This window comes from Macaca nemestrina, chromosome 10, assembly GCF_043159975.1.
Source record: "Macaca nemestrina isolate mMacNem1 chromosome 10, mMacNem.hap1, whole genome shotgun sequence".
NCBI lineage: Eukaryota > Metazoa > Chordata > Mammalia > Primates > Cercopithecidae > Macaca > Macaca nemestrina.
The window spans coordinates 20,020,961-20,048,761 of NC_092134.1; the positions used below are offsets into that span (position 1 = coordinate 20,020,961).

General features: G+C 47.8%; 2 protein-coding genes across 5 annotated transcripts in view; one reads left to right on the forward strand and one right to left on the reverse strand.

Moving 5' to 3' along the window:
- Positions 1–1,757, reverse strand: part of LOC105493375 (two pore segment channel 1) — a 74,980-nt gene extending 73,223 nt beyond the window's left edge. Inside the window, exon 1 of the mRNA XM_011760953.2 lies at positions 1,609–1,757. The gene's annotated coding sequence lies outside the window, so the exon portion shown is untranslated. The remainder of the gene's footprint in view (positions 1–1,608) is intronic.
- On the forward strand, positions 1,649–26,902 carry LOC105493374 (IQ motif containing D). Of its 4 annotated transcripts, none has more exons than XM_011760948.3 (5): positions 1,652–1,746; positions 1,890–2,229; positions 14,376–15,197; positions 21,542–21,794; positions 26,454–26,902. In XM_011760948.3, the coding sequence occupies exons 3-5, from the start codon at positions 14,469–14,471 to the stop codon at positions 26,834–26,836; spliced, it is 1,365 nt and encodes a 454-aa protein (XP_011759250.2). In that variant the 5' UTR covers positions 1,652–1,746; positions 1,890–2,229; positions 14,376–14,468; the 3' UTR covers positions 26,837–26,902. The 4 variants fall into 4 exon arrangements, with proteins under 4 accessions (XP_024652206.2, XP_011759250.2, XP_070927126.1 ...); XM_071071025.1 differs by having other exon boundaries at positions 1,654–1,746; positions 21,542–21,775; XM_011760949.3 differs by lacking the exon at positions 1,652–1,746 and adding an exon at positions 24,760–24,831 and having other exon boundaries at positions 21,542–21,775.
- Positions 26,903–27,801: the final 899 nt, after the last annotated feature.

The window sequence follows — 27,801 nt, forward strand, 5'->3', positions numbered from 1 at the left end:
AAATCCGCGTGCATCCACAGGGAACGGTACAACTTTTTGAAACAAGGCAGGGAAAGTAAACACCGTTCTGCTTGCCGCTAAGCCCGTAGCTCTCTGCCCAGCACACTTCCTGTGAGATATTTTTTTTAAGTTTCCTCCAGATCTGGGGGTTTATTTTGCTTTTAAATCTCAGCAGTGGAGAGGCAGAAGAGGAAATCCCAGATGAGACACTACTATTTGGCAGTCTTAAGAATTATGGTTGTATTGTCGTTTTGGTTTAACTTTTTACCACAGACATTTTCAAACGTACTCAAAAGTGCAGAGAATATATATGTGGACTTCCTTGTATCCATTACTCAGCTTTGACAATTATCTCCCATATTTACTTTGAAGGCAGGAGAATTTATTAACTCAAAGAGAAGAGGTTTCTTAATGTTACCATTATCATAATGGCTAGTGGTTTCTATGTTTTAACTCACGGCTGTCCAACATTTTGGCTTCCCTGGGCCACGCTGGAAGAACTGTCGCGCGCCACACATAAAATATACTAACATTAATGATGGGCTAAAAAAAAAAAAAAAAAAAAAAAGAGGCGGGGGGGGCGGTTCATGCATAATTTCATGATATCTGCCACCACAGATTAAAGTCCTCGCATTCAAACGCTTGGACACGGTTGTTTAACTGTTTAATACATGACTGCTTGCCTGCCTGTATTGTCTTTGCCCATTGGCTTTCAACTGGGGTGATTTTTGCCCCCACGGGGACATCAGGAATGTCTGGAGACATCTTTGTCACAACTTGGGAGTGAGGGGATTGCTGGTGGGTGGAGTCGGGGGATTATGTGGCTCAAAATGTCAATTGAGCTGCTGTTGAAAAATCCTATCTTAGCTAATATCCCCACTTTACGAATGAGGAAATTGAATCTTGGAGTGGTTAACTTGCCTCTTATAAGTTTCAACCCAGGTAGTCTGAATCAGGGAACCTTCCTGCTTAACCATGACCCTATATACACCTACGACTAGAACCAGTACCCTGATTTGAATTCAAACACGTCATTTGTCCAGCGAGACAAAAATGAGGTCCAGAGAGGGGAAGAGACTTGCCCAAGGTCACACAGTGCAGGAGCGGGGCTAGAACCCGGGACTCCTGAATCCTGGTCCAGTGTTCCCTCCGCGGGCTTTGCTTCTGCCTCTACAGAGGACCCAAATGGCCAGCCCTGGGGAAAGGGCCTAGGGGAAGAGGGCCAGCTGCCATGCCGCTGTCCGCTCGGGCAGCCTGACCCGGGCACGAGACTCCTGCGGGGTCACCTGAGGGCGCCAGGGAGAAGAGCGAGGGAGGGAGCAAGAAGGAGGCAGGAGCGCTGGCTCCAGCTCCGCGTGCTCCCAGCCCCTGGCTGGGCGCCCACGTGAGGGTCGCCCCAAGAAGTCGGGGGCAAGGAGAGAGGGTGCAAAGCCCCGGCCCGGGCTGGACGGAGAGAAGCGCGGCGGAGACTTCCCCGCGCCCTCTCTGGGCCCATTCAGCCCACCTCCCACACCAGAGTGTCGCGCCGCAACCCCTTACTCCGCGCCCTCTGACCCTGATCCCTGCCCTCTCCCTCTGGCCAAGTCCTCGCATCCCTCGGATTCTTACACGCGCCGCCCCAGCAACCCGGACCGCGCGCCGGGGTCCGCACCACGCAGCCCAGCCCGCCGGCGCCGCCGCCAAAACCCCGAGCCCGAAGCTGTTGCAGCCGCCGCAGCCGCCGCCACTTCAGCCACCGCCACCAGGGTAGCTGCGCCAGCTCTCCCATCCGCCGCCTACCGTCCTCTCAACCCCGCTCGCCCCGCCCCATTTCCCCTTCACAGCGTCCTACTGGCTAACTGGGCTACCATGATGAGCTCTGATTGGTCAATTCTCACGTCTTTCCGCAGGTCTCGCCCGCAGCCGAGGCAGTACTCCCTGCCCGCCTCCTTAAGAAGGGGCGGGACGAAGAATCCACGCCCCTTTCTCCTCCCATCTTCCCCGCCTTAATCGTTGAGTCCAACCCAGAGGGAGTCCCAAGTCTTTCCATTGGTGCAAGGTCAAAATGGCGGTGCTTCTGATTGGTCAGACTTCAGGAGGTGGGGACAATTGAGCGGAACAAGAAATTGAATGGTGAAAAGAAAGGTCAGTCAGACACAGAGTCCCGCCTTCTGAGATTGGCGGGTAACCTCGCAACGCTGGGACCGCGGCGGTAACTGTGGCTAGGGAAACCTGGAGCCGTCAGAGCGGGTGAGTAACCAGGTGGGAAAGGGTCGCGGATCGGGGGAGATGTGGAATGGGGTTCAGCCCGATGTCCTTTGGCTCCCTGAGAAATTGGTAGCCCCCGCTGCGATCCCGTCTCAGCTTCAGGACCCCGTCCCTCAGCCCCTGCCTCAGTCTGGACCTCTCGCTCCACAGCCTGCAGGGAGCCGGCCTCCATTCTTCCCCTTCTACCTGCCCACTTCATGGCCCCACTCCCTCATCCCTAAAACGACGAGGACACCAGTCAAGCAGAGTCACATCGTAGTTAACTTATTTCAAGTCAAACATGGGAGCTGTGGGTGGGAGGGGGGTTTATAAGTCCCCTCCCATTCCACCCAACGACCATACGTTCCTCGGTGAGCGGGCCATCTCACTTAAGTGTTTAAATTAGGTAGTTTTTGTTTGTTTTTGTTGTTGTTGTTGTTGTTGTTTTTGCCTAGCGCGGTGACTCACGCCTGTAATCCCAGTACTTTGGGAGGCCAAGGCGGGCAGATCACTAAAGGTCAGGAGTTCTAGACCAGCCTGGCCAATATAGTGAAACCTCATCTCTACTGAAAATACAAAAATTAGCTGGGCATGGTGGTGCACCTGTAATCCCAGCTACTCGGGAGGCTAAGGCACGAGAATCACTTGAACCCGGGAGACCGAGGTTGCAGTAAGCCAAGATCGCGCCATTGCACTCCATCCTCGGCAACAGAGCAGGACTCTGTCCCAAATAAATAAATAAATTAGGTAATTTTTATTATACCACTTTTGCCTTTGTCCTAACTTTGGAATTTATTTCCCATCTCCGTCCTTAAAATGTAATCTCTTTGTACCTACTAAAGATAGAGAGTTTCTTGTGATGATTAAATGAGGCTGAGGGCTGGGCACAGTGGCTCAATCTGCAATCCCAACAATTTGGGAGGCCGAGCGGCGGATCACCTGAGGCCAGGAGTTTGAGACCAGCCTGGCCAACATGGTGAAACCCTGTCTCTACTAAAAATACAAAAATTAGCTGGGCATGGTGGTGCAAGCCTGTGATCCCATCTACTCGGGAGGCTGAGGCAGGAGAATTTCTTGAACCCGGGTGGTGGAGGTTGCAGTGAGCCGAGATGGTGCCACTGCACTCCCGCGGGGGTGATAGAGCGAGGCTCCATCTCAATAAATAAATAAATAAATAAATAAATAAATAAATAAGGCTGAGGTGGAAGAATCGCTTGAACCCAAGAGGCGGAGGTTGCAGTGAGCCATGATTGCACTGCTGCACTCCAGCCTGGGCCACAGAGTGAAAAACCCTGTCTCAAAAAAATATATAAAAAAGAAAAACTTTGAGGTTCAAAAGATATTTTCGTAAGAAAATGAAAAGATCAGCCACAGACACAGACATGGAGGAAATATTTGCAAATCTCATGTGTCTTATAATAGACTTGTATGTAGAAAATAAAAATAACTCTTATAACTCAAGAGGACAACTCCATTTTTTTAATGGGCAAAAGAGTTGAGTAGACATTTAAAAATCAAAAAGACAATCCCAAATATCATCATGTAGATAAATAAACAAACTAGCTTTCATATATTGCTGGTAGGTACAGCAGAATACCAATTGGTACCACCAATCTGAAATATAGTTGGCAGTTTCTTAAAAAGTTAAACATAGGTCAGGCACAGTGGCTCATGCCTGTAATCCCAGCACTGTGGGAGGCACAGGCAGGTGGATCACCTGAGGTCAGGAGTTCGAGACCAGCCTGGCCAACATAGCAAAACCCCGTCTCTACTAAAAATACAAAAATTAGCAGGGCATGCTGGCGGGCCCCTGTATTCCTAGCTACCTGGGAGGCTGAGGCAGGAGAATCACTTGAACCTAGGAGGCGGAGGTTGCAGTGAGCCGAGATCATGCCACTGCATTCCAGCCTGGGCAATAGAGTGAGACTCTGTCTCAAAAAAAAAAAAAAAAAAAGCAAATGAGTATTTCATTATTTTGATCTGAGCTTTACGATTTTTCTTTTCTTTTTTTTTTGAGATGGAGTTTTGTGTTGTTGCCCAGGTTGGAGTGCAGTGGCACGAGAATTGCTTGAATCTGGAAGGTGGAGGTTGCAGTGAGCTGAGATCACGCCACTGTACTCCAGCCTGGGCAACAGAGCGAGACTCAGTCTCAAAAACAAAACAACTACAACAAAAAAATGTGAGTGGAAACAGAGATCGTTTGCAGATTAGCTCATGGGAATTTGGTGGAGTGATAGAAATGTTCTAAAACAGGATTGTATCTAAAACTGATGTGGCAACTTTAGATACATTTACAAAAATAGTCATTGAGTTTTATACTTACAATGGGTGAATTTTATGGTAATGTAAATTACATCTCAATAGAGCTGTAAAAAAAAAAATTACACGCGTGGTTAGTACCATGCAGGAAAGGTGAGAGAATTTCCACAGGTTGTAAAGTGCTGTGTGTTCCTGTCTGAGAAGGGGTAGCCATTGAGCTAAGACCTAAAGAATGAGAAATTGTTAATCCAGGGAGAAATTGTTCATGGGGGGTTGGTTTCTGACATAAAGTAACATTATACGTTAGTGCCTGAGAGCAGGAGGGGTTTGAGATAGGCTGTTTTTTGTTTGTTTTGTTTTTGAGACAGAGCCCCTCTCTGTTGCCCAGGCTGGAATGCAGTGGTGCAATCTCAGCTCACTGCAACCTACGCCTCTCGGGTCCAAGCAATTCTCCTGCCTCAGCCTACCAGGTAGCTGGGATTACAGGTGCCCGCCATCATGCGCTGCTAATTTTTGTATTTTTAGTAGAGATGGGGTTTCACCATGTTGGCCAGGCTTGGTCTCGAACCCTTTTTTTTTTTTTTTTGAGACGGAGTCTTGCTCTGTCGCCCAGGCTGGAGTGCAATGGCGCAATCTTGGCTCACTGCAAGCTCCACCTCCCAGGTTCACGCCATTCTCCTGCCTCAGCCTCCCGTGTAGCTGGGACTACAGGCACCCGCCACCGCACCCGGATAATTTTTTGTATTTTTAGTAGAGATGGGGTTTCACCGTGTTAGCCAGGATGGTCTCGATCTCCTGACCTCGTGATCCTCTCGTCTCGGCCTCCCAAAGTGCTGGGATTACAGGCGTGAGCCACTGCGCCTGGCCTGGTCTCGAACTCTTGACCTCAGGTGATCCACCCGCCTCAGCCTCCCAAAGTGCTGGGATTACAGGCGTGAGCCACCGTGCCTGACCCTGTTTCATTTATTTTTAACACTAGTCCCAGTCGGCAAATTGATTTCACTGCCCCATAAAGGGTTGCAACCCTAAGATATTATTTTTTAAGCAGTTTTAGATACACAGCAAAATTGACAGAAAGGTAGAGAGAGTTCCCATATACTCCCTATTCCCATATGAACAGCCTGCACCACCATCAACCTCCCCCACCAGAGGGGTGCATTTGTTACAGCTGATGAACCTACATTGACACATCAGCAGCAGCATCCAAATTCCATAGTTTACATAAGGGATAAGGGTTCACACTTGGTGTTGTACATTTTGTGAATTTGGATAAATGTATAATGATGGTATCCATCATTGTAGTAAGGTACATAGTATTTTCACTTCGCTAAAAATCCTCCCTATTCTGCCTATTCATCCCTCCCTTCCCCTAGCCCTTAGACAACACTGATCTTTTTACTATCTCCATAGTTTTGCCTTTGCCAGAATGTCATATAGTTAGAGTGATACCATATGCAGCTTCTTCAGATTGGCTTCTTTCACTTAGTGATATGCATTTAAGTTTCTTCCATGTCTTTTCATGGCTTGACAGCTCATTTCTTTTTAACGCTGAATAATCCTGTATTCCATTGTCTGGATGCACTACTGTTTATTTAGCTATTCAGCTCCTGAAGGATATCTTGGTTGCTCCCAAATTTTGGCAGTTGTGAATGAAGCTGCTATAAATATCCATAAGCTTTTTTTGTGTGCAGGTTTTTGTGTGGACATGCATTTTCAACTCCTTTGGGTAAACACCAAGGAGTATGATTACTGGATCGTACAGTAAGAGCAGGTTTAAATTTGTAAGAAAACAACCATCTTCCAAAGTGGCTGCACCATGTTGCATTCCCACCAACAATGACAGAGTTTTCTGCTTCACATCCTCACCAGCATTTGGAGTTGTCGGTGTTCTAGATTTTGGCCATTCTAATAGGTGTGTAGTAGTTAAATATTTTTTTCAAGTTGGAGAAGTTGATGGTAGAATAATCTAAATTCACTACTAGGAAATCCTTCTGTCTGAAACTGCCGAAGTGATACTGTCTACAGTTAGATATAACCAGAAATAAGCATTTCTAAAGTGACACTGTAACCAAAAGAGGAATTAAAATTCCTGATGAACTGATTGATAAAGAGGGGAGACTGGACAACAGGGAGTGATTTAAGGGAGCTTGGTCTTCTTCAGTCACTAACAGGAGAACATGAATAATGTAGAAACCAGCAAAATTAAAAACGAAATAGTGAAAAGGAGTAAAAACTGCCTCTGTTTTGGCTCTTTATAAAGCCTTTGACAAAAACATATACCATATTATTTTGTTGAAAGGTACATCTATTTTAAGAAATATTAAAGTGTTGATATTAACATATAATTTTTGAAGTAGTACTAAAAGTCATAAAAGCGTAACACTTTTGAGCAAGGATTTCATTTCATTCCCACAACAGTGCTATGTCCCCATTTCACAGGTAGAACACCAAAGCTTGGAGAGGTTAATCGACTTACCCAAAGCCACACAGCCAGGAAGTGGTGAGACACTGGAATTGCGTTCCAGATGTGTTTTTAGTTTCCACTTCAGTAATGAGGAAATGAAAGCCCAGAGGATCAAGAGGACTTGCCCAAGTCTCTATAGCTTGTGGCCAGTGGAAAGTATTTCATCATAACCAGCAACATAGAAATCTGTCCGGGGAGGGGGGCACATTCCCTCCCAACCTGAGTCACTATCCCGTGTCCTCTGTCTCCAAAGCACCAGATAATCCTAGAGCCTACAGCCACCCAGGCAGCATTACAAACAGGGTCCCATCTGTCAATACCTCCAGCTTTCACTGCTGCAGCCCTAGCCTGGGAATCTTTTACAGACCAATTATAAACCGTAAAACACAGGTTCTCAAAAAGAACGAGAGAGGAGGATTGGGTAATAGTTCAAAACTAGTCACAGAAAGACAAAAAAAGAAACCACTCAACTATGGAAAAGTAAAAACTTAATTACATTTAAATCTTTTATTTAAAAAATTCCAAGCCCTGAGTAAAGGGATGCAAAACAATTCATAGGCCAATTCTTGGCCTACAGTTTTATCATGAAAATATGACTCTCGGCCAGGCGCAGTGGCTCACGCCTGTAATCCCAGCACTTTGGGAGGCCTAGGCTGGGGATCATGAGGTCAGGAGATCGAGACCATCCTGGCTAACATGGTGAAACTCCGTCTCTACTAAAAATATAAAAAATTAGCCAGGCGTGGTGGCGGGCGGGCGCCTGTAGTCCCAGCTACTCAGGAGGCTGAGGCAGGAGGATGGCGTGAACCCGGGAGGCAGAGCTTGCAGTGAGCGGAGATTGCGCCACTGCACTCCAGCCTGGGCGACAGAGCGAGACTCCGTCTCAAAAAAAAAAAAAAAAAAAAAAAGACTCTCTTTTCTGACTCCAATTCAGGACATATATATTTTGCAAAACAACATTATCCTATTATGCCAGCATCTCCCAGTGAGGAGACAGGCCTATTGGTAAATCTGGGTTTGCCATCTCATTTATTCAACAGTGATTTTTTTTCTTTTTTTTTTTTTTTTTGAGACGGAGTCTCACGCTATCACCCAGGCTGGAGTGTACAGTGGTGTGATCTCAGCTCACTGCAACCTCCATCTCCCTGGTTCAAGTGATTCACCTGCCTCAGCCTCCCAAGTAGGTGGGATTACAGGCATGTTTTACCACACCCGGCTAATTTTTGTATTTTTAGTAGAGACGGAGTTTTGCCATATTGCCCAGGCTGATCTCAAACTCCTGACCTCAGGTAATCCACCTGCCTCGGCCTGCCAAAGTGCTGGAATTACAGGTGTGAGCCACCGAGCCCAACCGCAACAGTGATTTCTTTATTGAGCACCTACTGTGAAGTAGTTGCTTCAGATAGCAGGTTTCATCATGAATCTATTGCTTCTTTCTAGCCCCTCCCTTTACCCCTCTCTAGACTTGAAAGACTCAGATAAAACATACAGAGTTTGGAAGAAAGCTAGAGGTTTGGAGGGTAGTGAGATATTTCTGAGGCTAAAAAGAAAATTCCTCTTGAGCCCAGGAGTTCAAGACCAGCCTGGGCAACATCGCAAGACCTTGTTTTTTTTGTTTTTTTGTTTTTTTGTTTTTTTGTTTTTTTGTTGAGATGCAATCTCACTGTGTCACCCAGGCTGTAGTGCAGTGGTGCGATATTGGCTCCCTGCAACCTCCGTCTCCCAGGTTCAAGCAATTCTTCCGCCTCAGCCTCCATAGGTGCCCACCACCACACCCAGCTAATTTTTGTATTTTTAGTAGGGATAGGGTTTCACTATGTTGGCCAGGCTGGTCTCAAACTCCTGACCTCAAGTGATCAACCTGTCTCAGCCTCCCAAAGTGGTGGCATTACAGGCGTGAGCCACTGCGCCTGGCCAGAAGTCAATCTTAAAATCAAGAGACTGGACAGACTACTGCTGATGGAGTGCTGGCTCTGTCACTTCCTAGCTGTAAACTAACTAGAATCATCTAACCTCTCTCTGTCTCCCTTTCTTCATCTGTGAAATAGAGGTAATAGCACCTACCCCATAGGGTTCTTGCAAGGATTAAAGGAATTAGTTCGTATATAGCATTCAGAACAGTGTCTGCTACACAGTAAGTTCTCAAGAACTTACTTAGCTAATGTTAAAATGGTATTCCTTAAAATGAGATCCGGATGAGGATGGAAAAACTACCTATCAGGTATTGTGCTTATTACCTGGGTGATGAAATAATCTGTACACCAAACCCCCATGATGTGTAATTTACCTGTATAACAAACCTGCACATGTACCCCAGAACCTAAATTAAGAGTAAATTTAAAAAGAGAGAGAGAAATCCATCTTCCACACTCCAGTTGTTTCGGTTTTTTTTTTTTTTTTTTTTTTTTAACACCTTCTGACTTTTCCACGTGCCCGTTTGGATTTGTAGGGTAGTTGTAAGTGTTGGGTTTTTTCCTTCTCTCCAGGGGGAAAAATATATAATTTAGTTCAAATCTTTTTTTTCCTCAAAATATTCTAAGAGTGAAAGTAATAAAATATCCAACAAGCCTGTTTGAATGAAGATGAGGTATAATTTGCATGATAAAGATATATTTCCATTTATAAAGTTCATCAGCAGAATTAATGACAAATAAAGGGAATATCCAATTAAAGTTTCCCATCCATTAACAATTTGCTTCACTCTCAGGGCAGGAATTTTAAAAGGAGATGCTTAAGTTGGAAATGATTTAAATATTAAGGTTAGTGGCATTAAAAAGGACATGAAATGATCATATTAGGATTCAAGGAAAAGAGTTTCTCCAGTCATTTTTGTCGTCAGAGTCAGATGCATTTCCCCTCAATCCTAGTTCCATGGGCTTTTTCTTGTTCACGAAAATAAGCTGTCAAGAACTGATGGGTGTCATCATAATCAAAGAAAACAAGTTTGCCCTTTAAAGCAAAAGAGGTAATTTGGCTGAAAGCAAATTGGAAACATTTCATATAACGTTGCATTTCCAGCCGCATTCTCTGAAGAATTCAGGCGTTTTGATTTATGCCTGAGAACTTTGGGTTACAATGGAGAGGACTGCATTCATTAACTACCTTGTTCACATTCATCCTGTGGCCATGAGCAAAGATCCTTCATCCTCGGAGAGGCTGATAAAGCTCCATGGCTGTCCCTAAAACTTTTTTTTCACTTATGAGATAGGATCTAGGCCTGGCGCAGTGGCTCACACCTGTAATCCCACCACTTTGGGAGGCTGAGGTGGGCATATCACCTGAGGAGTTCGAGACCAGCCTGGTCAACATGCTGAAACCCTGCCTCTACTAAAAATACAAAATTAGGCTAGCATGGTGGCACATGCCTGTAATCCCAGCTACTGGGGAGGCTGAGACAGGAGACTGCTTGTACCTGGGAGGCAGAGGTTGCAGTGAGCCAACATCACACCATTGCACTCCAGCCTGGGTGACAAGAGCAAAACTCTGGCTAAAAAAAAAAAAAAAAAAGAGGAGAGATAGGGTCTTGCTCTGTCACGCAGGCTGGAGTGCAGTGGTGCGATCATGGCTCACTGCAGTCTCAACCTCCCCGGCTCAAGCAGTCCTCCTGCCTCAGCTCCCCAAATAGCGGAGACTACAGGTACCTGCCACTGTGATGGCCTAATTTTTTTTTTTTTTTTTAACTTTTTGTAGAGGTCTCATTTTGTTGCCCAGGCTAATCTTGAACTCCTGGGCTAAAGCAATCTTCCTTCCTTGGCCTCCCAAAGTACTGAGATTACAGGTGTGACCACCATGCCCAGCCTCCTAAAACTTTGTCTTCAGGAAAAGCCTCAAAGGATCTCATGAGATTCATTAGGGAACAGGAAGTGTGTGTGAACCAAAGTGACTGAAGATAATCCTCAGTCCTCTGCTCCCAAAGGGGCTTCTGGTTGTTTTTTTGTTTTGTTTTGTTTTTTGTTTTTTTTTAAGAGACGGTCTCACTCTGTTGCTCAGGCTGAAGTGTAGTGGCCTGATCATAGCTCACTGCAGCCTCAAACTCCTGTGCTCAAGCAATCCTCCTGCCTCAGTCTCCCAAAGTGTTGGGATTACAGGCATGAACCATGACACCTGGACTGATTTTGAATCCATTCTGCCTTGCCAAGGAACTAAACATCCTTAGCACCTGATCTGGCCTGCCTTTCTTTTTCGTTCTTAGTCACTTTAGGTGTTTCTTTGATTCCCTGCCATTCTCTTGGTGTGCTCTTTGGTTTGGTGAGTTGAAGATATCTTTGTGGCTTCAAGTGTCACTTCCTTCTCCTGGGCAACACAGCGAGACCCTATCTCTACAAAAATAAAAATACAATAATTAGCTGGGCATGGTGGCACGTGCCTATAGTACCAGCTACTCGGGAGCACGAGGCAGGAGGACTGTTTGAGCCCAGGAAGTCGAAGTTGCAGTGAGCCATGATCATGCCACTGCACTCCAGCCTGGGTGACAGAGTGAAACCCTGTGTCAAAAAAAAAAAAAAAAGAGGAAATGGATAGGGAAGGCCAAGACACCACTGTCCACTGCAGTACGGCAACTAGAGCTCAATGAGTTTAAAAGTGAGCTCATTGTTCTCCCCTCCAAACTTCCTCTCCCAATTTCTGCCATAGTTTCTTAAGGGCCCCATCTTTCTCTACCAGTCACCCAAACTCAAAACTCTTTCACTCATCAAGTCCTAATGATTCTTTCTTCAAAACATTTCTCACATCTACAGACAATATGAAAATAAAAGTGGCACAGGTAACCTGTAAGCAGTAACTTACAGCTTTCATTGGTGCTTTACTTCTTAGGAGAGGGGGGAAAGACAGACAATAAACAAACAGGTGTATATAGGGATGTCATATGCTGATACTTAACCTGGAGAACAAACAGGATAAGGGGGAAGAGAAGCAGAAGAATCATGGTGAGGGATGGGGATGTTATGGTGGGTGTCCATCTGAGACATGGTGTTGGCGGGTGGACAGACATCCTGGGCAGTAGATGTTCTCTTTTTTTTTTTTTTTTTTTTTTTTTAAGAGATGAGGCCTTGCTGTGTTTCCCAGGCTGGTCTTGAACTTCTGGGCTCAAGCGATCCTCCCACCTCAGCCTCTCAAAGTGCTATGATTACAGGCGTGAGCCCCTGTGCCTGGCCAAGGCAGCAGGTGTTCGTTTGATAGTTGCATCAGAAATCACTAAAGTCCTGGACTTGGGATTTTCGTTTTCCTGTGTTAATGCTATTAGTTATTTACTGAACTTTTACAGCATGCAGGCCGTGTGCTGGAAGCTTCTCATTGATCCTGAGGACTCCTGTTTTACAGCTGAGGAAGCCCAAGCTCTGGAAGATTAAATGAGCAGCCCAGAGACCCCCAGCAAGGATTTGAACCCAAGCGGGGCTGTGCAAAGCTAGTACTTTTAGCCATGGTACTATGAAAGCAATATAAATTACTGATCTCTGCCCTACAGATTTTTCTGAAACAGTTATTTATTTACTTATCTATCTATCTTTTGAAACAGAGTCTTATTCTGTTGCCCAGGCTGGAGTACAGTGATGCAAACTTGGCTTACTGCAACTTCCACCTCCTGGGTTCAAGAGATTCTCATGCCTCAGCTTCCCAAGTAACTGGGATTAACCCAAGTAACAGGCATGCACCACCATGCCTGGCATTCTCTCATATTTTCAGTAGAGACGGGGTTTCACCATGTTGGCCAGGTTTGTCTTGAACTCCTGACCTCAGGTAATACGCCTGCCTTGGCCTCCCAAAGTGCTGTGATTATAGGTGTGAGCTACCAGGCCTGGCCTGAAACAGTCTTTTAGCTAAGCTTTTTACTCTGTAATAAATGTAGATTTATAGAAAAGTTGCAAAGATAGTACAGAGAGTTCCTGTATGCCCTCCATTCAGCTCCCCCTAATGTTAACATCTTAGATAAACTTGATGTGTTTGTGAAAACCACAAAATTAGGCCCGTCACAGTGGCTCATGTCTGTATTCCCAACACTAGGAGGCTAAGGTAGGAGGATTGCTTGAGCCTAGGAGTTCAAGATCAGCCTGGGCAACATAGTGGAGCTCATCCCTACAAAAAGTTAAAAAAATTAGCCAGGCATCGAGCACCTGTAGTCCTAGCTACTTGAGAGGCTGAGACAGGAGGATCACTTGAGCACAGTAGGTTGAGGCTGGAGTGAGCCATGGTCACACCACTGCACTCCAGCTAGGGTAACAGAGTGCCTACAAAATTAATGTTGGTACAATGCTATTAACTAAACTTTAGACTAGATTTGGATTTGGATTTGGATTTCTCCAGTTCCACTAATGTCCTTTTTCCACTCCAGAATCCAATTCAGAATGCAACATCGCATTTAGTGAAATGGTTTTTTAAATTGTATTTCAAAGTTGTATTTCACCACCATCCATGCCACCAATTTTTAAAATTAGTACTTAAAAATGGCCGGGCGTGGTGGCTCAGGCCTGTAATCTCAGCACTTTGGGAGGCAAAGGCAGGTGGATCACCTGAGGTCAGGAGTTTGAGACCAACCTGGCCAACATTGCAAAACCCTGTCTCTACTAAAAATACAAAAATTAGCCAGGCGTGGTGGTGTGTGCCTCTAGTCTCAGCTGCTCAGGAGGCTGAGGCAGGAGAATCATTTGAGCCCAGGAGGCGGAGGTTGCAGTGAGCCGAGATCGTGCCACTGTACTGCAGCCTGGGTGACAGAGCAAGACTCTGTCTCAAAAAAACCAAAAAAAAAAAAAAAAAAAAACTTTAAAATCAGTGAAAATGTGCCATTCCTAGTCCTGTTAGTCTTAACCACTGTCTGCCCTGTCCCTGTCCCTGTCCTGCTCAGACTTAGGCTGATGCCTGCGGTTCCATTGCCCAGGCTCCCTTGTCAGTTAGTTTCCTGCTGGTTTTGGCCAAGGGCAGTAGAAAGAGAGAAACCCGGGTATTTCTCCTCCCCCACTGCCACCGTTCTTTCACCTGCATTTCCGGCAATGTCTCTAGCTCCTCTGGGAACTGATGGCTGTAGTTCAAGCTTCCCCTGGGTGACCCTGGGCCCCAGGCTCACCACCTCTTCATGTGGTGGCTTCCTGCCATTGACAATTGTGGGATGGCTTTGTCTTCCCCTGGTTGGCCTCTCAACTCTCCCATCACTGAGGTAACCAGTCTCTGGTTTTAAATCCTTAGAATGGCATCTGTCTTCCTGGCTAGTCCCTACCTGACACATGTGCCTGAGACGCCTCCAGGCTTGGTCTCCCTGCCCTTGTGGCCCTAACACCCTCACAAAGCTGAAAACTGCTTCCAGAGAAAGGTTCTGTGTAAAAGCGACAGAGGACCTAAGATGAACTCTTAATGTCAACAGTTGTGGTTTCTGCAGCCACACTAACCACATAGATGTCAGCACAGCTACACTCACAACTACCTCTTCCTTTTGCAGGATGGCCAGAGACAATAAAAGCATGAGACCCAAGTAGTCTACCGAAGTCTCCATCTCTGCGGACCTACAGAGGCACAGAGGGCTGCTCACAAGATGGCTTTAGACATTCTTGCCATGGCCCCTTTGTATCAGGCCCCTGCCATCACCAGAATAGGGCCAAAGACAGACCCATCTAAAAGGCCAGCTGACCCACTAAAACCCTTGGTTCCCTCTAGGACCAAACTCACCACCATTGAGGCCAAAAGGATCATGTCCATCCTGGATGAGGCGATCAACAAGGTGGAGCTGGTGACCCTGCTGTCATATGTGGCATCCAACAGAGAGGATGTGGAGGGGATGCTGGGGGAGGACATCATGAGGGCAGTGAGAGAGCACGAGGATCTCTGCCAGGTCCTCCTGGAAAACGTCAGGTGCCTGAAGGAGAAAGAAAGGCAATTGCAGGAGCAGGAAGAGGCTGAGGAGGAAGGGTGGCTCAGAGACCGCCTCCTTTCCATAGAGCTGCAGAAATCCAGCCTCTCACCACTTACGCAGCAGATCAAAGACTCCACCAAGAATGTCCTGAGACTCTTGCTCAGCAACCCACAGGCTGCTAGGCTCCTGCAGATGCAGACGCAGAGTAGAAGTGCAGAAGCCCAGAATTTTATTGACAGCCTAATCGAGCTTCGTGGTTTCCTATTTGAAAAACTAGTCACTAGTCCCATGGAAGCGAGGGATAAGGCCCAGTTCATACAGGATATCAATAGACAGAATAGTAATAACCAACAAATCATCGATACTCTTGAAAATGAATTGGCGGAGAGAATGAAGAAGAGGAATGCAGAGGTATTGTTTCATAGTACTGCTGAAATTACTGAAGGTGTGACACAAATCTTTTTTGTTGGTTGGGTTTTTCCTCAATGATTGATTGATTTTTTTTTTTTTTTTTTAAGATGTAGTCTTGCTCTTTGTCCAGGGCAGAGTGCAGTGGCATGATCTCAACTCACTGCAACCTCTGCCTTCTGGGTTCAAGTGATTCTCCCACCTCAGCCTCCCAAGTAGCTGGGATTACAGACATATGCAACCACGCCCAGCTAATTTTTGTATTTTTAGTAGAGATGGGTTTTTGCCATGTTGGCCAGGCTGGTCTAGAACTCCTGACCTCAAGTGATCCTCCTGCCTCGGCCTCCCAAAGTGCTGGCCACTGCGCCTGGCCAATTAATTGACTGATTTTTTCATACAGGGTCTCACTCTGTCGCCCAGGCTAGAGTGCAGTGGCATGATCACAGCACACTGCAGCCTCCATCTTTCAGGCTCAAGCAATCCTCCCATCTCACCCTCCCAAGTAGCTGGGACTACAGGTGTGTGTCACCATGGCTGGCTAATTTTTTGATTGTAAGGATGGGCTCTTGCTATGTTGCCCAGGTTGGTCTCGAAATTCTGGGTTCAAGAGATCCTTCTGCCTTGGCCTCCCAAAGTGCTGGGGTTACAGGCATGAGCCACTGTGCCTGGCCTCCCCCATGATTTTTTTTTTTTTTTTAAAGATGGAGTCTTGCTCTGTCACCCAGGCTAAAGTGCAGTGGCAATATCTTGGTTCACTGCAACCTCCGCCTCCTGTGTTGGGAATGCGTACTTGGTGTCACCAAAATCAACACTGAGACAAAGGATCTCTCAGCAAGGCTAGTTTACTTTCTGCAGAAAGGGTGCCACTCACTAGCAGTCTTCCCACGAGAGCACACGTGAACAAAAGAGACAGGGTCATTTATAACCTGACGCATCCACCCTCTGCTGTGTCCAGTTTCCATTGCCTGGAACGGGACCTCACATTCTGTACTCAACCCGATTGGCTAGCAACTTAGAACTTCCCAAAAGAGGCAAAGGCAGAGGGGAACAAAGGAAGAGAGGAAGTAACTTCTGGAATGCTGAGAGAGGGAAAAACACCTCCAAATAAGGAAGACGAGTAGGCTATCACCTAATGCTTGCTCAGACTGGTTCAGGTATGCCAGGGCAAATGTCTAAGCTAAAATGTGGGAGCTAAGAACAGAGTATATTGATTTCTTTTTTTTTTTCTTCTTTTTTTTTTTTTTGAGATGGACTGTTGCTCTGTCACCCAGGCTGGAGTACAGTGGCATGATATCGGTTCACTGCAAGCTCTGCTTCCTGGGTTAACGCCATTCTCCTGCCTCAGCCTCCCGAGTAGCTGCAACTACAGGTGCCTGCCACCATGCCTGGCTAATTTTTTTTATTTTTATTTTATTTTTATTTTTAGTAGAGACGGGGTTTCACCATATTAGCCAGGATGGTCTCGATCTCCTGACCTCGTGATCCACCCGCCTTGGCCTCCCAAAATGCTGAGATTACAGGCGTGAGCCATGGCGACTGGCCTATTGATTTCTTTATTATAGCTAGCTGAATTGAAGAATATTAGCACAGGTCTTTGAGTAAATTTTGGTTCTAAGAGAGGTTACTACGTATTCTGAATTAGACTGGGAGGAAAGTCCCTTTGAAGAGGAACCTCTATTTATTTCATTTTCTACATCCTGGGTTCAAGCAATTCTGGTTCAGCCTCCCGAGTCGCTGGGACTACAGGTGCTTGCCACAATGCCCAACTAATTTTTTTATTTTTAGTAGAGATGAGGTTTCACCATGTTGGCCAGGCTGGTCTTGAATTCCTGACCCCAAGTGATCTGCCCGCCTTGGCCTCCCAAAGTGCCGGGATTGCGCCCGGCCTAAATAGCTTTTCTTTCTTTCTTTCTTTTTTTAATTCATTTACTCCACACATTATTGTAAGTACTTACTAGGTACCAGGTCTTATAAATAAGCCCATGTGGTTGCAGCCTCATGGAGTTCACAGTAAGGAAGGTAGGAATTAAAAACTCATTTAATTACAGTTTTGAGAAGGACAATGTGCTATAAGGGAGTGTTACAGGAGAACTCAACTTATACCAAAAGGGTCAGGGACGTTGAAGCCAAGATATGAAGAATGCGAGGGCGTGAACCAGGCAAGTACAGTGAGGAAGAACCTTCCAAGCTACGGAGTAGCAAACTTTTTTTTTTTTTGAGACAATCTTAGTCTATGCCCAAGGTGGCATACAGTGGTGTGATCTCAGCTTACTGCAGCCTTCATCTCCCAGGTTCAAGTGATTCTTGTGCCTCAGCCTCCCGAGTAGCTGGGATTACAGGCATGTGCCACCATGCCTGGATGATTTTTGTATCCTTTAGTAGAGACAGAATTTTGCCATGTTGGCCAGGCTGGTCTTGAACTTCTGGTCTCAAGTGATCCTCCCACCTCAGCCTCCCAAAGTGCTGGAATTACAGGTGTGAGCCACAGCACTTGGCCGCCAACTTTTTCTGCAAAGGGCCAGATAGTAAATACATTAGGCTTTGTGGGCCAGATGGTCTGTTGCAATTACTCAACTCAGCTCTGCTGTTATAGGGGGAAAGCAGCCACAAACAATATATAAATGAATGGGCAGTGTTCCAACAAAACTTTACTTACAAATACAAGTGACTGGCTGGATTCAACCTTTGGGCCATAGTTTGCCAACCCCTGTTCCAGGTGGAGGGTAGAGTGTACCTCAGTCATGAGATAGGAATAAGCCTGGCTAGTTCAGAAACCCAGAGAATGCCAGTGAGCTAGAGGGAAGGGGCAAAGATGGGCTGGGAAAGCAGGAGAAGGAGACAGATCACATGGGGCCTTGAGACCTAATCAAGGAATTTGGTCTCTAGAAGTTTTTAGTGTTAGAGACAAGATCTTGCTCTGTCACCCAGGCTGGAGTGCAGTGGCACGATCATAGCTCACTGTGGCCTTGACCTCCTGGGCAATTCTCCTGCCTTAGCCTTTTGAGTAGCTGAAACTACAGACATGCGCCACCACTCTTGGCTAATTTTTTAAATTTTTGTAGAGACATGGTCTCACTATGTTGCCCAGGCTGGCCTTGAACTCCTGGGCTCAAGCAATCCCCCTGGCTCAGTCTCACAAGTAGCTGTGACTACAGGCACATGCGACCATGCCTAATTAAATTTTTTTTCTTTTTTTGGAAATGGGGTCTCTGGCCAGAAGTGGTGGCTCACATCTATAATCCCAGCACTTTGGGAAGCCAAGGCAGATGGATCACTTGAGGTCAAGAGTTCAAGACCAGCCTGGCCAACATGGCGAAACCCCGTTTCTACTAAAAAAAAAATACAAAAAATTAGTTGGGCGCAGTGGCTAATGCCTGTAAGCCCAGCACTTTGGGAGGCCGAGGCGGGTGGACCACCTAAGGTCAGGAGTTCGAGACCAGCCTGACCAGCATGGTGAAACCCCATCTCTACTAAAAATACAAAAATTAGCTGGGCATGGTGGCGGGCACCTATAATCTCAGCTACTTGGGAGGCTGAGGCAGGAGAATCACTTGAACCCAGGAAGTGGAGGTTGCAGCGAGCCAAGATCGTGCCATCACATTCCAGCCTGTGTGACAGAGTGAGACTCTGTCTCAATTAAAAGAAAGAAAGAAAGGAAGAAAGGAAAGGAAAGAAAGGGTGAGAAGAAAAGAGAAAAGAAAGGAAAGAAATGGGGTCTTACTCTGTTACCCAGGCTGGTCTTGAACTCCTAGCTTCAAGGGATCCTTCAGCCTCAGCCTCCTGAGTAGCTAGGATTATAGGCGTATCACACCAGCTAGAAGAATTTTTAAGAAGGGAAATGGGAGTGTGGTGGCTCACGCCTGTAATCCCAACACTTTGGGAGGCCAAGGCAGGTGGATCACTTTAGCTCAGGAGTTCGAGACCAGCCTGGGCAACATGGTGAAACCCCGTCTCTACATAAAAGACAAAATTAGCTGGGTGTGGTGGTGCACACCTGTAGTCCCAGCTACTCAGGAGGCTGACGTGGGAGGATCACTTGAGCCCAGAAGGCAGGGATTGCAGGGAGCTGAGATCGCACCACTGTACTCCAGCCTGGGCTATGGAGCAAGACCCTATCTCAAAAGAAAAAAAAAAAAAGAAACGGTAGCATGATCCCAAACCTAATAATAATTGTCATATTGGACACATACAGTGTATTTGTTTTACATACATTTTCTCTCTAAATCTTTACAAAAATCCTATGAGATGATGTGTGAGTACAGATTTGGCTGCTATAACAGAGACACCCAAAATAGCTTTGGCTTAGTTAAGACGGCAATATATTTCTCTGTAGTGGAAATACCGGAGCTGGTGTGGCATCTCTGCTCCCCAAGTTGTCAGAGATCTGGCTTCTTCGATGTGACTTTCCTGCTGACCCCACGTAGGACTTCTGCCTGTGGGCCAAGATGGCTGCTCCAGCTTTCCCCATCATGTGGCCCCCGGTCCAGCCAACAGGAAGGAGGAAAGGGGAGGAGAGGGCTTGGTTCTGCCCCTTAAGGACACATGTGGAGGTGGCACACAGAACTTCCATGCACATCTTGTAGCCACACCCAGCAGAGAGAGGTGCTAGGAAGGACCCACCACCTGTCACCGGGCCGTGTTATGTTCCACATTCTACCCCACAGCCTCTCTGGGGAGAACAGACATGGGCGGTAGCCAGGCTGCACTGTCACAGGCCCTTCTGTTTCTATCCCCCACCACTGATGAGAGGTTCAAGGCCCTGGGAAACTATTCTACCCTCCTCCCTGGTGCTGGGTTGGGCACTTCTCATTGAATTTGTCCTTTAAAGCATTCATCTGACTTTGTTGGTAACATTCACCCAACTTTGTGGATAACATATCTGTGTGTGATATGTGTGGTCTTGAGAGGTTTGGCTCCTCCACAAGAAAAGGGGACCTTGTCTCTTTCCGCCTGCCGCTGTGTCCCTAGTAAGCCTGTCCAAAGGAGGGGCATGATGTATACTTGCTGAGTGGACAGAGGACGGGCTGCTGAGCCCTCGGGCAGTGAGGTTACTTGTAAGGTGGAAGGGGCATCATCTAGGAATAGGCAGAGGGACACAGGTGGCCCTGCTGGTCTCATTCAGGTGCTAGAACCAGCTTGGGGCTTCACCTTGGACTGACCTGGGGTCAAATGCCATTTTTGCCAGGTGGACAAATTTCATGTCATTGAACCTCAGTGTACAATGAGGGGAGACACCAATCAGGCACGTGTGGGGAGTCTACAAGGACAGCTCTGACTGCTGATCATATTCCGAGCTCCTGGTGCCTCAAGCCTTGCCTGCAGGATGGGCTTGCCCCAAAGGCGCTGCCTCCCTGCCCCCAGTGTGCAGGAGGTGAGCAGATGCCCGGCAGGCCTGCTGCCAGCTGACCCAAGCCCAAGATGGTGACGTGAGCAGCCATAGCACCACTGTGCTCAGAGGGAGACTCTAGTGTATATGAGAAGCCTTGAGGGCTTCTTTACAAAACTGTCTCATCCTCCACCCCCATTCCTGTTCGAGAATCCACCCAAGGCAGGGGACAAGCCAGGCATAGGCCCTCGGGAGAGAGCCTGGTGGTGATCCCTGCAGCCTGTGTTCATCGCACACCTTCATGCACCCCACCAAGTGTCTCTGCCAGCTGGGCCTCCCCTCCTGTGTCCCCAGGAGGAGGATCACTGCTGTCCCGGTCCTCCCCGGTGGCCTCAATCCAACAAGCTTGTACCCTTCATTTGTGCAAGGAAATAGAAAGTGGTGGCCAAGAACGTGGGCTCGAGGTCAGACAAACCTAGCTTCAGGCCCCCATTGAGCTGGGCAACCCCAGACAGATGAAGCCACCTCCTTGAGCCTCAGCTTTCTTGTCTGTAATCAGGCTGTCCCTGACCTCCACTGCGGGGTTGGGGGTGTGATTAGAGAGATAATAACCCAGGTGGCATGCCTGGCCCCGAGGGAGGATGCAGTGGTGCCAGCCTCTGGTGACTGTCAGTTGGTATGGACGGTTTTTCTTGAGATGGAGTCTTACTCTGTCACCCAAGTTACAGTGCAGTGGTGTGATATCTCTGCTTACTGCAACCTCCACTTCCCGTGTTCAAGCAATTCTCCTGCCTCAGCCTCTCGAGTAGCTGGGATTACAGGCATGCACCACCATGCCCGGCTAATTTTTGTATTTTTAGAAGAGATGGGATTTCATCATGTTGGCCAGGCTGGTCTCAAACTACTGACCTCAGGTCATTCACCTGCCTCAACCTCCCAAAGTGTTGGGATTACAGGCGTGAGCCACTGTGCCCGGCTGGGCATGGAGGTGTTAACAGAGCCCTTTCTCTTCCTGGCTCAGGTGGAAAAGGAGAACTTTGTGATCCAAGAACTGAAAAACCACTTGCACCAGGTGCTCAAGTTCTCAGAGAACAGCCTCCTTCGCACTAAGCAGGAGGCCGAGAAGCAGCAGAAAGCCGATTTCCGGGCATCACAGGCCAGGGTAGCCAAGATCCAGCAGGAGATCCTGCAGCTGCAGTCACAGTTTTACAACCTGGTCATGGAGAACCGGGAGGCGGAGCAGGCGCTGAGGAAGGTGCCCCGGGAAGTGGGAAGTGGGAAGCGGGAAGCAGGGAGGATGGGCCGGTGGGGCCCCTGGGGCGGGGGATGGGTGGGACTGTCCCATCACTCCTGGAGGTCCAGCAGTGTTGGGCAGGGCAGGGCTGCACCAGCTACTCAGGAAGTGGCGTGGTGGAGGGGAAGGACACAGGAGCAGGGAAGGCCCAAATCCGAGCCAATGTCTCCTGGGAGGCAGGAAGGGGCAACACACAGGCCTGGGGATGGGGGATAGAGAAACTGGGACCCTGTCCCAGCATTGCTACATGCCAGCTTTGTGACCTTGGGCAAGTTCCTCAACTCCTCAGACCTCACAGGGATAATACCCACATCTTCAGAGGCTGGGTGCCATGCAAAGGAATGAAGAAGTAGCACATGAAGCTCAGGCAAATTACTCAACTCCTGCCCAGCTGCCGATTTCACACCTTGGAAATGAAAATGCTAACATTGGTCTTAATGGTTGTTACACGAGAATTACATGAGATGGTGGTGAGAGAGCTGGTGCATAGTAGGTGTTCAATAAATATTATTTCTGGCCGGGTAAGGTGGCTCATGCCTGTAATCCCAACACTTTGGGAGGCTGAGGTGGGAGGATCACTTGAACCCAGGAGGCGGAGGCTGCAGTGAGCTGTGATGACACACTGCACTCCAGCCTGGGCAACGGCAAGACCCTGTCTGTACAAAGAATAAAAGATAAATAAGTCAGGCGCTGTGATGTGTGTCCCAGCTACTTGGGAGGCTGAGGCAGGAGGATCACTTTAGCCCAGGAGTTTGGAGGCTGCAGTGAATCATGACTGCGCCACTGCATTCCAGCCAGGGCAAGAGAGTGAAACCTTGTCTCTTAAAAAAACCCAAAACCTTCATTTGCCTTCTCCTTCATCATCTCAGCCAAGACCCAGGCCTAGCACACACCCAACTTCTAAATCTCTTTCCTCGTAAAAGGCACCCTTTTTAATACTTGTCCCCAGTCTCTTAGTGTCACACTCTTGAGCATCTGATGGAAGCCACGGGCCTCTCCCCCAGCAAGAAGGCACAGATGCACATACACATCCTAGTGGACAGTTCCCCAGGGAGCCCAGGCCCCCTGAAGCTGGCCTATCCATGGTGCCCAAGCTAAGTGCTCTTGCTCTGTAGGATTAAGAGGTTGATTGATTGATTGATTGATTGATTTTGAGACAGGGTCTCACTCTGTCACCCATGCCAGAGTGCAGTGGCGTGATCATAGCTCACTTCAGCCTCCAACTCCTGGGCTCAAGCGATCCTCCCATCTCAGCCCTCATGAATAGCTGGGACTACTGGGGCATGTCACCATGTCTGGCTAATTAAAAATTACTATTATTGGCCAGGCGCGGTGGCTCACGCCTGTAATCCCAGCACTTTGGGAGGCCGAGGCAGACGGATCTCCTGAGGTCAGGAGTTCAAGACCTGCCTGGCCAATGTGATGAAACCCTGTCTCTATTAAAAATACAAAATTAGCCAGGCATGGTGGCGTGCACCTGTAATCCCAGCTACTTGGGAGGCTGAGGCATGAGAATTGCTTGAACTCAGGAGGTGGGGTTGCAGTGAGCCGAGATCACACCACAGCACTCCAGCCTGGGCGACAAAGTGAAACTCCATCTCAAAAGAAAAAAAATTCTTAATTTTTGTGGAATCAGGGTTTTGCTATGTTGCCCAGGCTGGTCTAGAACTTGTGGCCTCAAGCAATTCTCCTGTTCCCACCGCAACCTCCCAAATGGTTGGGATGAGCCACTGGCCCAGCCTGTTTATTTTTAATTTAGGTGAAACTTATATAATATGAAACCATTTTAAAATGAGCAATTCAGTGTCATTTAGTATATTCACAAAGTTGTGCGACCCCAATTCCACCACTTCTATCTAGTTCCAAAACATGATCACCTCAAAATGAAACTCCATATCCGTTAAGAAGTTACTCCCCATTCTCTTCTTACCCCTGTCCTTTGCAATCACTAATGTGCTTTCTGTCTCTGGATTCACCTATTCTGGACACTTCATATGAATGGAATCCTCTGTGGCAGTTGTGTCTGGAATCTTTTATTTAGCACCGTGTTTTCAAGGTTCACCCATGTTGTAGCAGGGATCAGTGCTTCATTGCTTTTTATGGTGGAAATAATCTTTTAAAAACAAGATTAGATCATGTCCCTCCACTGCATCTATATCACCCAGTGGCTTTACCTCACCCTTTCCTGAGAATACAGCCTCTTCTTGCTGACACTCCCTCTGTAACACAGCCTTTCCCTTGGACCTTGTTGGGGACCACTACCCTCCTCGCCACTCCCTTCCAGCCACACTGACTCGATTTCTGTCCTTTTTTTTTTTTTTTTTTTTTATTTTTTGAAACAGTCTCGCTCTGTCACCCAGGCTGGAGTGTGGTGGCATGATCTCAGCTCACTGAAACCTCCGCCTTCTGGGTTCAAGAAATTCTCCTGCCTCAGCCTCCCAAGTAGCTGAGATTACAGACGTGCATCATCATGCCCAGCTAATTTTTGTATCTTTAGTAGAGATGGGGTTTTGGCATGTTGGCCAGGCTGGTCTCAAACTCCTGGCCTCAAGTGACCTGCCTGCCTCAGCCTCCCAAAGTGCTGGGATTACAGGCACAAGCCACCACGCCAGGCTGATTTCTGTCCTTTAAACAACACAAGCTTGTTCCTACCTCAGGGCCTTTGCACCTGCTGCTTCTTCTGCCTAGGATGTCCTGGAACCAGGCTGCTGGTTTCAAATTCAGGCTCTGCCACCCATTAGCTCTGTCACCTTGGGCAAGTGAGATAGCATGTCTGAGCCTCAGTTTCCTTGCCTGTGAAATGGAGAAAAGAGAACCTCCTTGCGCGGATTCAATAGGCGAGGCATGTCAAGCACCTGCCACAGGGCCTGGTGATGCACAGAGAGCTCAGTGCTGTTGATTGTTAATATATTTCATCAAACAATGACAAATTGGATCTTTTCTAGAAGAAATATAAAGTAGAAACGGAAATCGAGAACTGGATCCAGAAATATGATACAGAGATGGGTGAGAAGCAGGTATTTGTCGCTGAATAAGTCTCTCTTGCATGCTTTTCCCAAGACCTTCTAGGAATGGGATGAATGGGAAGAGCAGCCTTGGGATGGCCCATGGAGTGGGCAAACTTCTGAGCCTCTCTGCGGGGAACACCTGCCTCTGTTCAAAGGGTTTGTCCAGCCTGGGGCAGAATGAGAGTTGGGAAAGAAAAGAGCCAGAAGCTGCAAGGCCAGGTGTGGTGGCTTATGCCTGTAATCCCAGCACGTTGGGAGGCCGAGGTGGGAGGATCGCTTGAGCTCAGTAATTCAAGACCAGCCTGGGCAACAGAGCAAGACCCAGTCTCTATTTAAAAAAAAAAAAAAAAAAAAGCGACTGGCTAGAAGGGCCTGACACTGGGCCTAATGATCGTGGCTCCATCTAGTGTCCACATCCTATACTCCTCTGTATGGGCTCCTGCCAGCACCCCCACAAGCTGGAGCTCCTCCCCACAGACTCAGATGGGAGCCTGCCTCCACCGCGTCACTCAGTCCCTCAGCCAGTTTTTATTGAGCACCTGAGATGTGCCAGTTGTGTGGCCTTAAGCAAGGTACTTGACCTTCCCAAGCCCGTTTCTGCATCTGATTAGCAGAGGCAGTAATTACCATCTTGGGACCCTCGCAGGGATTGGGTGAGACACCATAGCTGCAAGTGTGTGCCCAGCATAGGGTCTGGCCTGGAGGAAGTGCTCAGGGGGTGAGAACCTTCAAATCGAGACACCCCCAAACCATTCACCCACCACTGGGATAACATTGGTGGCCTATGGCTCCAACCCAGAGGCCAGAGAAGCCTGGGGAGCACTGGAGGTAACATGAGCCAGAGTGAGCCAAAGCCAGGTGTGTTCTTCAGAGAAGGGCAAGTCAGAATCTTGTCCTGGGCAACCGTCAGGGCCTGGAGAGGGGAGCTTTGCAGGCTGGGACTCTCGTTTCTCTGGGCCGCATGAGGGTTGTGGGTTGGTTGAGGGCAGGGACCTTGTCCACCCAGCTCTGTGTTCTCTGGCAGTGCTCTGCTTTTTGTAGATGCTGGGTTAACGTCAGTGGAAGGAAGGAAAACAGGTGTAAATGGCAGCAGGAGAGGCTATGGTTAGACATAAGGAAAAACTCTGGAACTCCGTTTGAAGCTTGAGAAAGTTCCTTCTCCTCTGGTGTCTTGTGGAACAGACTGCTTTTATGGCAGCAGCCTCCATTTCTTGTGTCCCCACTATGTGCCTGGCATCATGTCCAGTACATTGTGTCCATTGGGTCATTTAATCCTAGAAACAGCCCCTGGGTTTGGAATCGTCCTCATGTTTCAGATGAGGAAAAACGAAAGCCTGAAAGGTGAAGTCAGTTGAGGTGTGGCAGAGCTGGGACTTAAAACTAAGTCTGCCCAACTCACAAGCCCATGTTCTTTTCCTGTTCCTGAAATTATTTTAGTGGGGTCTTTCCTAGAGCTGGGATGGAGCCAATCCCCTCTCCCCATCCACCTCACTGGGACCGAGATGCTGAACAGCTTAGCTTAGGGGCATCGCTGGGGCAGAAGCCCATTTGGGAAGGGTGGGGGGCCTCAGGGAGGAGGGTGGGAGGAGGCGCTCTATGCATGGTGACCCCAGCCCCACCCCTCGCCCCAGGAGGAGTTGGAGGATCTGGAAGCTGTTCACAAGGAGGAGAAGATCGCTCTGGAGGAGCTGAAGCGGAGGCACAAAGTGCTGGTGGAAGAGTTTGTGCAGATCCGGGAAGAACGAGAGATCAACTCCAAGAAAAGGATGGAGGCGGAGCAGGAGATGGTGCGCATGGTGCGGGCGGCCACGTTAATCCAGGCCTTTTGGAAGGGATACCTGGTGCGCTCCCTGCTCAGATCCAAGAAGAAGCGGGGCAAGGGCAAAGCAAAGGGCAAGGAGAAGGGCAAGCAGAAAGGCAAGGAGAAGGGCAAAGGCAAGAAATGAGCTCTCCACCCCAGCCTGCTACTGACCCTTATCCTCCCAGAGACCAGGCCAGGAAGCCACCGGGATAGAGAGCACTAGATTCATGGCTTTCATGATGTTTTTATTTAATAAATTAAAAAGTATTTGAAGCCGCATTGAAGGGAACGCTCTATGAATAAATCTCTTTATCCAGGGCTGTGGGCTGTGTGTGTCCAGCTCACAGATGGCGTTTCCACGAGGAGCGTGCAGCCTGGGGTGTCAGCCCGGAGATGATGGTTCCTTACTTCAGCCTTACTGGGCAACCAGACCCCAGCTGCAGCCCGGAAGCTGCCATGGCCATGATGGACACATCACCCACCAGGGCAGTGGGGTGTGGGTCCCAGCTGCCCATAGAGGGCACAGAAGCAGGCAGGGAACTCCAGGAGGGGCAGGGCCTCAGGTTTCAGGCTGCCCCCAACCCTGTTCTGGGATTAATTTGCCTGCAACTTCCCCCGCTCCAGCACTGTGAAAGCTCAGAGGGAGTCCTGAGGTCACAGCAGCCCTCAGCTTCACATTCCAGGGAGCTGAACAATTATTTAAAACAACTTTTTTTTTTTAAAGCATATAAATTGATTTAATTAGTAAGTTTTACATGACACTGGAGCCTTCATGAGGAAATGTAGACCTGAAGAAACAGTTAAGCCTGTGTGTTTTACGCTACATTTGATTAAGAGTAGATAGTTGTGGTGATACATAATAGGGCAGAAAAGGTATGATCTACTGGTAATAAGCTGGGGGAAATTTAGCAAGACCTGTGTGTTTAGATTCTTCTCTGTGTCCCTGTGTCTTCAGAAATAAGGATATAACTTTCCTCTGGGTATAGGGAGGGCACCTCTCACATGAGAGTCTTATGACCTGCTTCAGGAAAACGTCAGAAAATACTTTCTTTTTTTTTTAAATGTAAAAAATGTTTAGGCCAGTCGTGGTTACTCACACCTGTACTCGCAGCACTTTGGGAGGCTGAGGCAGGCAGATAGATCACTTGAGCTCAGAAGTTTGAGACCAGCTTGGGAAA